The sequence below is a fragment of the Dipodomys spectabilis genome, unplaced genomic scaffold (assembly GCF_019054845.1).
Source record: "Dipodomys spectabilis isolate Male_0828 unplaced genomic scaffold, ASM1905484v1 ptg000709l, whole genome shotgun sequence".
NCBI classification, from domain to species: Eukaryota; Metazoa; Chordata; class Mammalia; order Rodentia; family Heteromyidae; genus Dipodomys; species Dipodomys spectabilis.
In genome coordinates this window covers 2501-15000 of record NW_024871386.1, presented here as the reverse complement: position 1 = coordinate 15000, position 12500 = coordinate 2501, and the positions used below count along the sequence as shown (strand labels likewise).

General features: G+C 52.6%; 1 protein-coding gene across 1 annotated transcript in view; it reads right to left on the bottom strand.

Moving 5' to 3' along the window:
* Anos1 (anosmin 1) overlaps positions 1–12500 on the bottom strand; it is a gene marked incomplete at its 5' end in the record, with an annotated part of 38061 nt that overhangs the window by 23125 nt on the left and 2436 nt on the right. Inside the window, 4 exons of the mRNA XM_042672420.1 lie at positions 3906–4096; positions 5472–5601; positions 7830–8014; positions 9995–10220. Of these exons, the coding sequence (XP_042528354.1) occupies positions 3906–4096; positions 5472–5601; positions 7830–8014; positions 9995–10220 (732 nt within the window). The remainder of the gene's footprint in view (positions 1–3905; positions 4097–5471; positions 5602–7829; positions 8015–9994; positions 10221–12500) is intronic.

Genomic DNA, 12500 nt, shown 5'->3' with positions numbered 1-12500 from the left:
GACACAAAGAGGCACAGACAGACAGACAGACAGACATAGATAAAAGAGACAGACAAACAGACACAGACAGACAGATGCAGACAGACAGAGATAGAACAAGACAGAGAGACAGAGACAGACAGATGGACACAAGAGACAGAGACACAGACAGACAGACAGACAGAGCCAGAGAGACAGACAGAACAAGACAGAGAGACAGACACACACAGATGGACACAGACAGACAGAGACAGACACACAGACCAACACAGAGAGACAGACACAGACAGACAGACGGACACAGAGACAGACAGACAGAGACAGAGATGGATACAGAGAGACAGACAAACGGATACAGAGAAACAGAGAGACAGAGACAGACGGACACAGAGATACCACACAGACAGACAGAGAGAGATAGAACAAGACAGAGAGACAGAGACAGACAGATGGACACAAGAGACAGAGACACAGACAGACAGACAGACAGAGCCAGAGAGACAGACAGAACAAGACAGAGAGACAGACACACACAGATGGACACAGACAGACAGAGACAGACACACAGACCAACACAGAGAGACAGACACAGACAGACAGACGGACACAGAGACAGACAGACAGAGACAGAGATGGATACAGAGAGACAGACAAACGGATACAGAGAAACAGAGAGACAGAGACAGACGGACACAGAGATACCACACAGACAGACAGAGAGAGATAGAACAAGACAGAGAGACAGAGACAGACAGATGGACACAAGAGACAGAGACACAGACAGACAGAGACAGAGAGACAGATAGAACAAGACAGAGAGACAGACACACACAGATAGATGGACACAGACAGACAGAGACAGACACACAGACCAACACAGAGAGACAGACAGACAAGAGACAGAGAGACACAGACAGACAGACGGACACAGAGACAGACAGAGAGACAGACAGAGACAGAGACACAAACAAGAGACAGAGACAGACAGAGACACAGAGACAGACGGACGGACACAGAGACACAGAGACAGACAGACAGACACACAGACCAACACAGAGAGACAGACAAGAGACAGAGACAGACAGACAGAGACAGAGACACAGAGACAGATGGACAGACACAGAGAGACACAGAGACAGACGGACACAGAGACAGACAGACGGACACAGAGAGACAGAGACAGACGGACAGACACACAGACCAACACAGAGAGACAGACAAGAGACAGACAGACAGAGACAGACAGACACACAGACCAACACAGAGAGACAGACAAGAGACAGACACGGACAGACAGACGGACACAGAGACCAGACAAAGAGACACAGAGAGACAGACAGAGATAGAAGAAGACAGAGAGACAGAGACAGACAGATGGACACAGGGACACAGAGACAGACGCAGGGACAGAGCGACCGACACAAGAGACAGACAGACAGTTGAGAGACAGAGACACAGACAGAGACAGACAGACGGACACAGAGACACGAGACAGACAGATGGACACAAAGAGACAGAAACAGAGACAGAGAGAGACAGACACAAGAGACAGACATAGAGTCACAGAGACAGACGGACGGACACACAGAGAGAGAGACAGAGAGACAGACATAGATACAAGAGACAGACAGACAGACACAGAGACAGACACAAGACAGAGAGACACATGCAGACAGACACAGAGACAGACAGATGGATACAGAAAAACAGACAGACGGACACAGAGACACCACAGAGACAGACAGACAGACAGACACAGACAGACAGACAGACAGAGATAGAACAAGACAGACAGACAGGGACAGATGGATACAGAAAAACAGACAGACACAGAGACAGACACAAGACAGACAGACACATGGAAACAGACAGAGACAGACAGACAGATGGATACAGAAAAACAGACAGACGGACAAAGAGACACCACAGAGACAGACAGAGAGACGGACACAGACAGACAGACAGACAGAACAAGACAGAGAGACAGAGACAGACAGATGGACACAAGAGACCGAGACACAGACAGACAGACAGACAGACAGACCAACACAGAGAGACAGACAAGAGACAGAGAGACAGAGACAGACAGACGGACACAGAGACAGACAGACAGAGACAGAGACAGAGACAGACAGACGGACACAGGGACACAGAGACAGACAGATGGACACAGAGAGACAGAAACAGAGATAGAGAGAGACAGACATAGATACAAGAGACAGACAGACAGACACAGAGACAGACACAAGACAGACAGACACATGCAGACAGACAGATGGATACAGAAAAACAGACAGACGGACACAGAGACACCACAGAGACAGACAGAGAGACAGAGACAGAATGACAGAGACAAGAGACAGACAGACACACAGACACAGACAGACAGACAGACAGAGATAGAACAAGACAGAGAGACAGAGACAGACAGATGGACACAAGAGACAGAGAGACAGACAGACACACAGACAGACCAACACAGAGAGACAGACAAGAGACAGAGAGACACAGACAGACAGACGGACACAAAGACAGACAGAGACAGAGACAGACAGACAGACAGAGATAGAACAACACAGAGAGACAGAGACAGACAGATGGACACAAGAGACAGAGAGACAGACAGACACACAGACAGACCAACACAGAGAGACAGACAAGAGACAGAGAGACACAGACAGACAGACGGACACAAAGACAGACAGACAGAGACAGACAGACGGACACAGGGACAGAGTGGGAGACACAGACAGATGGATGGACACAGAGAGACAGAAACAGAGACAGAGACAGACGGACGGACACAAGAGACAGAGAGACAGACAGACAGACCAACACAGAGAGACAGACAAGAGACAGAGAGACACAGACAGACAGACGGACACAAAGACAGAGACAGAGACACAGAGACAGACAGACACAGAGAGACACAAGAGACAGAGAGACACAGACAGACAGACGGACACAGAGACAGACAGACAGACACAGACACGGACGGACACAGACACAGAGACAGACAGACGGACACAGACAGACAGACAGACACACAGACAGACAGACAGACAGAGAACGGCTCCGTTACCAAGGCCTCCTGGCGTCCCCCCCACCTCCATGTTCCCCCAACGCAGCCCAAACCCGGACTGGGGCCGAGACCCAGGGGGTCGAGCACCCAGGGGTCAGAGTTCAAGGCCCAGGGCACTGGGGTCACGTGGAGGAAGGTCGGCCGCGTGCCTCGATTTACCCCATCGGTGGTGTTCCTCCCACCGCCTCCCTCCTCCAAGGACTGGATGGTTTCCCACCCGTGCCTCGATTTACCCCTGCGGTCACCTGCCTTCCCCTGGACTTGATTGTCCTCTGTGTCCGTCCTTCCTTCCTTCCTTCCTTCCTTCCCTCCTTCCTTCCTTCCTTCCTTCCTTCCCTCCTTCCTTCCTTCCTTCCCTCCTTCCTTCCTTCCTTCCTTCTTTCTTTCCTTCCCTCCTTCCTTCCTTCCCTCCTTCCTTCCTTCCTTCCCTCCTTCCCTCCTTCCTTCCTTCCTTCCTTCCTTCCTTCCTTCCTTCCTTCCCTCCTTCCTTCCTTCCCTCCTTCCTTCCTTCCTTCCTTCCTTCCTTCCCTCCTTCCTTCCTTCCCTCCTTCCTTCCTTCCCTCCCTCCTTCCTACCTTCCTTCCCTCCTTCCTTCCTTCCTTCCTTCCTTCCCTCCTTCCTTCCTTCCCTCCTTCCTTCCTTCCTTCCCTCCTTCCTTCCTTCCTTCCTTCCCTCCTTCCTATCTTCCTTCCCTCCCTCCTTCCTTCCTTCCTTCCCTCCTTCCTTCCTTCCTTCCTTCCCTCCTTCCTTCCTTCCCTCCTTCCTTCCTTCCTTCCCTCCCTCCTTCCTTCCTTCCTTCCCTCCTTCCTTCCTTCCTTCCTTCCCTCCCCGTGCCTCGACTTACCCCTCCAGTGGTTGTCCTGCGCTTGCTCGGGGTCCCGCCGTCCGTCCAGCTCCAGGTGACCTTGTAGTGGTGGACGGGGAGGTCGGGGTCAAAGGGCGGTGTCCACGCCAGGGTCACGGCCACGCTGCCGTCGTCACTCCACGCGACGTCGGCCACGCGCAGATCAGAGGGGGCGGGGGGCGGGGACGGGGCTGAGGGGAGGAGGGGGTCAAGGGTCAGCCATGGGGTCACCAAGGGGAAGGGCTGGCCTGCACTCCTGCCATCCATCCTTCCCTCCTTCCTTCAATCCTTCCTTCCTTCCCTCCATCCTTCCCTCCTTCCTTCTTTCCTTCCTTCCTTCCTTCCTTCCTTCCCTTCAATCCTTCCTTCCCTCCTTCCTTCTTTCCTTCCTTCCTCCCTTCCCGCCTTCCATCCTTCCTTCCTTCCTTCCTTCCCTCCCTCCTTCCTTCCTTCCTTCCTTCCTTTCATTCTTCCTTCCCTCCCTCCTTCCTTCCTTCCTTCCCTCCTTCCTTCTTTCCTTCCTTCCTTCCTTCCTTCCCTCCCTCCTTCCTTCCTTCCAATCCTTCCTTCCTTCCATCCTTTCTTCCTTCCTTCCTTCCTTCCCTCCTTCCTTCCTTCCAATCCTTCCTTCCTTCCATCCTTTCTTCCTTCCTTCCTTCCTTCCCTCCCTCCTTTCGTCCCTCCTTCCTTCCAATCTTCCCTTCCTCCTCCCTTTAATCCTTCCTTTCTTCCCTCCTTCCTTCCTTCCTTTCCTTCAATCCTTCCTTCCTTCCTTCCCTACCTCCTTGCTTCCTTCCCTCCTTCCTTCCTTTCTTCCTTCCCTCCTTCCTTTCTTCCTTCCCTCCTTCCTTCCTTCCCCCCTTCCTTCCTTCCCTCCTTCCTTCCTTCCTTCCCTCCTTCCTTCCTTCCCTCCATCATTCCTTCCTTCCTTCCCTCCATCCATCCCTCCTTTCCTCTTTCCTTCCAATCCTTCCTTCCTTCCCTCCTTACTTCCTTCCCTCCTTCCTTCCTCCCCTCCAATCCTTCCTTCCTTCCCTCCATCATTCCTTCCTTCCCTCCTTCCTTCCTTCACTCCTTCCTTCCATCTTTCCTTCCCTCCATCCATCCCTCCTTCCTTCTTTCCTTCCAATCCTTCCTTCCTTCCTTTCCTACAATCCTTCCTTCCCTCCTTCCTTCCTTCCTTCCCTCCTTCCTTCCTTCCCTCCTTCCTTCCCTCCTTCCATCCTTCCCTCCTTCCAATCCTTCCTTCCTTCCTTCCTTCCTTCCCTCCTTCCTTCCTTCCTTTCCTACAATCCTTCCTTCCCTCCTTCCTTCCTTCCTTCCCTCCTTCCTTCCTTCCCTCCTTCCCTCCTTCCAATCCTTCCTTCCTTCCCTCCTTCCTTCCTTCCTTTCCTCCTTCCTTCCTTCCTTCCCTCCTGCCTTCCTTCCTTCCTTCCCTCCTTCCTTCCTTCCTTCCTTCCCTCCTTCCTTCCTTCCTTTCTTCCTTCCCTCCTTCCTTCCTTCCCTCCTTCCTTCCTTCCTTCCCTCCTTCCACCCACCCCTGTCCAGGGTCACGACCCCTCTGACCTCGGGAGGACCGGAAGTGCTTGCTGGGGGCGGTGAACCCCCGCGTGCCGTGCACGTTGACGGCTGCGACCCGGAACTGGTACCAGCGCGTGGCCCGGATGTCGTCCAGCTGGGTGTGCTCCTCGGTGGTCTGCGGGGGGGGAAAGAGGAATGAAAGGAAATGAAAGACTGAAGAGGAAGTGGAAGAAGGAAAAGGAAATAGAAAGAACAGGAAAAGGAAACACAGAGTTTGTCCATGGCTGACAGGTGGATTTCCACCTGGCGCCATCTTGGATTGTGAGCAATGGGTTTTCCAGGGTTGGGAGTCCACTTTGGGGGGAAGGAACAGGTCCAGGGCGCCATGTTGGATGTGAGCAATGGGTCTCCCAATGGTCGTGGGTGTCGGGAGTCGGGTTCTGGGTGAATTGAAGGGGTCCAGGGCGCCATCTTGGATTTGAACAATGGGTTTTCCAGGGTTGGGAGTCCACTTTGGGGGGAAGGAACAGGTCCAGGGCGCCATGTTGGATGTGAGCAATGGGTCTCCCAATGGTTGTGGATGTCGGGAGTGGGGTTCTGGGTGAATTGAAGGGGTCCAGGGAGCCATCTTGGATTTGAACAATGGGTTTTCCAGGGTTGGGAGTCCAGTTTGGGGGGAAGGAACAGGTCCAGGGCGCCATGTTGGATGTGAGCCATGGGTCTCCCAATGGTCATGGATGGCGGGAGTCGGGTTCTGGGTTTAATTAAGGGGTCCAGGGCACCATCTTGGATTTGAACAATGGGTTTTCCAGCGTTGGGAGTCCACTTTGGGGGGAAGGAAGAGGTCCAGGGCACCATGTTGGATGTGAGCAATGGGTCTCCCAATGGTCGTGGACGGCAGGAGTCGGGTTCTGGGTGAAATCAAGAATCCAGGGCGCCATCTTGGATTTGAACAATGGGTTTTCCAGCGTTGGGACACCAGTTTGGGGGGAAGGAAGAGGTCCAGGGCGCCATGTTGGATGTGAGCAATGGGTCTCCCAATGGTCGTGGATGGCGGGAGTCTGGTTCTGGGTGAAATCAAGAATACAGGGCGCCATCTTGGATTTGAACAATGGGTTTTCCAGGGTTGGGAGACCAGTTTGGGGGGAAGGAACAGGTCCAGGGCGCCATGTTGGATGTGAGCCATGGGTCTCCCAATGGTCGTGGATGTCGGGAGTCGGGTTCTGGGTGAATTGAAGGGGTCCAGGACGCCATCTTGGATTTGAACAATGGGTTTTCCACGGTTGGGAGTCCACTTTGGGGGGAAGGAACAGGTCCAGGGCGCCATGTTGGATGTGAGCCATGGGTCTCCCAATGGTCGTGGATGGCGGGAGTCGGGTTCTGGGTTTAATTAAGGGGTCCAGGGCACCATCTTGGATTTGAACAATGGGTTTTCCAGCGTTGGGAGTCCACTTTGGGGGGAAGGAAGAGGTCCAGGGCACCATGTTGGATGTGAGCAATGGGTCTCCCAATGGTCGTGGACGGCAGGAGTCGGGTTCTGGGTGAAATCAAGAATCCAGGGCGCCATCTTGGATTTGAACAATGGGTTTTCCAGCGTTGGGACACCAGTTTGGGGGGAAGGAAGAGGTCCAGGGCGCCATGTTGGATGTGAGCAATGGGTCTCCCAATGGTCGTGGATGGCGGGAGTCTGGTTCTGGGTGAAATCAAGAATACAGGGCGCCATCTTGGATTTGAACAATGGGTTTTCCAGGGTTGGGAGACCAGTTTGGGGGGAAGGAACAGGTCCAGGGCGCCATGTTGGATGTGAGCCATGGGTCTCCCAATGGTCGTGGATGTCGGGAGTCGGGTTCTGGGTGAATTGAAGGGGTCCAGGACGCCATCTTGGATTTGAACAATGGGTTTTCCACGGTTGGGAGTCCACTTTGGGGGGAAGGAACAGGTCCAGGGCGCCATGTTGGATGTGAGCCATGGGTCTCCCAATGGTCGTGGATGGCGGGAGTCGGGTTCTGGGTTTAATTAAGGGGTCCAGGGCGCCATCTTGGATTTGAACAATGGGTTTTCCAGCGTTGGGACACCAGTTTGGGGGGAAGGAAGAGGTCCAGGGCGCCATGTTGGATGTGAGCCATGGGTCTCCCAATGGTCGTGGATGGCGGGAGTCGGGTTCTGGGTTTAATTAAGGGGTCCAGGGCGCCATCTTGGATTTGAACAATGGGTTTTCCAGCGTTGGGACACCAGTTTGGGGGGAAGGAAGAGGTCCAGGGCGCCATGTTGGATGTGAGCAATGGGTCTCCCAATGGTCGTGGATGTCGGGAGTCGGGTTCTGGGTGAAATGAGGAAGTCCAGGGCGCCATCTTGGATTTCCCCCAGGGGTCCCGGGTTGGGGGGTGGATTTCGGGGTCTCACCTGGGTGACCGTCTGCCACGGCGTGGCCTCGTCCTCGCTGGGGTGGATCCCGCGGTTCCAGCGACGCTGCACCACGTAGACCACGGGTTCGAGGGACACGTTGAACCTGGACGACCAGCGCAGCTCCAACCGCCCGGACTCGAACTCGCGGAACCTCAGCTCCTGCCTGGGCCTCGCGGGGACGCCTGGGAACGGGCCACAGCCATCGATCACCGAGGCATCGATTACCAATCAGAAGCCGATCAGCGATCGATAACTGATCGATGATCGATAGCCAATCGATACCAAATCAATAACCCATCAGTGGCCCATAAACCAATCACTAATAACCAATAAATCAATCACTGATCGATAACCAATAAATCAATCACAAATCAATAACTGATCGATTATCGATCACCAATTGATACCAAATCAATAACCCACCAGTGGCCTATAAATAAACCAATCACTAATCAATAACCAATAAACCAATAAATAAACCAACAAATTAATTACTGATCGATAATCAATAAATCAATCACTGGTCGATAACCAATAAATCAATCACCAATCGATAACTGATCGATGATCGATAACCAATCCATAGCTAATCAATAACCCACCAGTGGCCTATAAATCAATCACTGATCAATAACCAATAAATCAATCACTGATCGATAACCGATCAATAACTGATAACTAATCGATACCAAATCAATAACCCATCAGTGGCCCATAAATGAATCACTAATCAATAACCAATAAGTTAATCACTGATCGATAACCAATAACTGTCCAATAAATCAATCACTGATCAATAACCAATAAATCAATCACTGATCGATAACCAATAAATCAATAAATCAATCAATAAATCAATCACGGATCGATAACCAATAACTGTCCAATAAATCAATCACTGATCGATAACCAATAAATCAATCACTGACGATAACCAATAAATCAATCACTGATCAATAATCAATAAATCAGTCACTAATCAGTAACCAATAACTGACCAATAAATGAATAACTGATCGATAACCAATAAATGAATAACTGATCGATAAACCAATAAATCAATCACCGATCGATAACCAATAAATCAATCACCAATCGATAACTGATCGATGATCGATAACCAATGGATAGCTAATCAATAACCCATCCGTGGCCTATAAATAAATCAATCACTAATCTATAACCAATAAATCAATCACTAATCAATAACCAATAAATCAATCACTAATCAATAACCAATAAGTCAATCACTGGTCGACAACCAATAACTGTCCAATAAATCAATCAATAATCAATCACTGATCGATAACCAATAAATCAGTCACTAATCAATAACCAATAAATCATCACTAATCAATAATCAATAAATGAATCACTAATCAATAACCAATAAATCAATCACTGATTTATAACCAATAACTGTCCAATAAATCAATCACTGTCGATAACCAATAAATCAATAAATCAATCACGGATCGATAACCAATAAATCAATCACTGATCGATAACCAATAAATGAATCACTTATCAATAACCGATAAATCAATCACTAATCAATAACCAATAAATCAATCACTAATCGATAACCAATAAATCAATCACTAATCGATAACCAATAAATCAATAAATAAACCAATAAATCAACCACTTATCAATAACCAATAAATCAATCACTAATTGATAACCAATAAATCAATAAATCAATCAATAAATCAGTCACTGATCAATAACCAATAAATCAATCACCGATCGATAACCAATAAATCACTGATCGATAACCAATAAATCACTGATCGATAACCAATAAATCAATCACTAATCGATATCCAATAAATCAATCAATAAATCAATCACTGATCAATAACCGATAAATCAGTCACTAATCAATAACCAATAAATCAATCACTAATCAATAACCAATAAATCAATCACTGGTCGACAACCAATAACTGTCCAATAAATCAATCAATAATCAATAATCAATCACTGATCGATAACCAATAAAATCAGTCACTAATCAATAACCAATAACTGTCCAATAAATGAATCACTGATCGATAACCAATAACTGTCCAATAAACCAATCACTGATCGATAACCAATAAACCAATCACTGATCGATAACCGATAATCCGTCCCCGATCGCTGGCCGGTGCGCTCACCTCGCAGGCGGGCGCGCGGGGCCTGGCAGGTGCGGCCGCAGCCGTTGGCGCAGCACTTGCGGGCGCCCGCGCAGTCGCCGTCGGCCGCGCAGCTGTCCACGCAGGCGGCCGCGAACCCCGCGCAGCGCGGGCCGGGGGCGGGGCAGGCGCCCGGCTTCACCGCCCGCGCCCAGGCCAGGAACGCGCAGCTGCCCGCGCAGCCCGCAGCCCGGCCGGGGAAGCGCGCCTGCGGGCGGACGGGCGGACGGGGGACGGATGGACAGGGGGAGGGACACGGACGACGGACACGGACAGAGGGAGGGACACGGACGGACGGACACGGACGGACAGACACGGATGGACGGACGGACACGGATGGACACGGATGGACAGACGGACATGGACGGACAGACATGGACGGTCGGACGGACACGGACGGACAGAGGGAGAGACAACGGACGGACGGACACGGACGGACGGACATGGACGGACGGACACAGACGGACAGACGGACACAGACGGACGGACACGGACGGACGGACGGACACAGACGGACAGAGGAGGGACACGGACGGATGGACACGGACGGGCAGACACGGACAGATGGACAGACGGACAGATGGACACGGACAGACGGACAAACACGGACGGACAGACGGACACACGGACACGGACGGACGGACGGACACGGACGGACAGAGGGAGGGACACAGGACGGACGGACACGGACGGACAGACGGACACAGACGGACGGACAAGGACGGACGGACGGACACGGATGGACGGACGGACACGGACGACAGACGGACACAGACGGACGGACAAGGACGGACGGACGGACATGGACGGACGGACGGACACGGACGGACGGACAGAGGGAGGGACACAGGACGGACGGACACGGACGGGCAGACACGGACAGATGGACAGACGGACAGATGGACACGGACGGACGGACAAACACGGACGGACGGACACAGATGGACGGACGGACACGGACGGACGGACGGACACGGACCGGACAGACGGACACACGGACACGGACGGACGGACGGACACGGACGGACAGAGGGAGGGACACGGACGGACGGACACGGACGGACGGACACGGACGGACGGACACAGACGGACAGACGGACACAGACGGACGGACAAGGACGGACGGACGACACGGATGGACGGACGGACACGGACGGACAGACGGACACAGACAGACAGACAAGGACGGACGGACGGACATGGACGGACGGACGGACACGGACGGACAGACAGAGGGAGGGGACACAGACGGACGGACACGGACGGGCAGACACGGACAGATGGACAGACGGACAGATGGACACGGACGGACGGACAAACACGGACGGACGGACACAGATACACGGACGGACGGACGGACACGGACGGACAGACAGACACACACGGACACGGACGGGACGGACGGACTACGGACGGAGGGAGTGACACGGACGGACGGACACGGACGGGCGGACACGGACAGATGGACAGATGGACAGATGGACACGGACGGACGGACAAACACGGACGGACGGACACAGATGGACGGACAGACACGGACGGACGGACAGACACACACGGACAGAGGGAGAGACACGGACGGACGGACACGGACGAATGGACACAGACAGACGGACACGGATGGACGGACGGACACAGACGGACGGACACGGACGGATGGACAGACACAGATGGACGGACAGAGGGAGGGACACGGATGGACAGACACAGACGGACGGACACGGGCGGGCGGACAGAGGGAGGGGACAGATGGACACGGACAGAGAGACGGACACGGACGGACGGACGGACAGAGGGAGGGGACACGGACGGACGGACACGGACAGACACGGATAGACAGACGGACACAGACGGACAGACGGACAGACAGAGGGAGGGACAGACGGACAGACGGACAAACGGAAAGACAGATGGATAGAGGGACAGACAGACAGACACATGGACACAGACACACACAGAAACAGACAGACAGACGGACATGGACGGACAGATGGACACGGACAGACAGACATATAGACACGGACAGACAGATGGACAGACAGACGGACAGATGGACAGACAGATGGACATGGACAGACAGATGGACACGGGCGGACGGACACACAGAGGGAGGAACAGACGGACAGACGGATGGACAGACGGACACAGACAGACAGACGGACACAGACGGACAGACAGATGGACAGAAGGAGGGACAGATGCACACGGACGGACACAGAAGGACAGACACACAGATACAGACGGACGGACAGACCGACATGGACGGGCAGACGGACAGATGGACAGACACATGGGAGGGACAGATGGATGGAAAGACAGATGGACGGACATGGACGGACGGACGGACAGATAAGACAGATGGACGCGGACAGAGAGATGGACAGAGGGAGGGGACAGACAGACACAGACAGAGCGACGGACAGAGGGAGGGACAGATGAACACAGACGGACAGACACGGACAGACGGATGGGCAGAAGGACGGTCAGA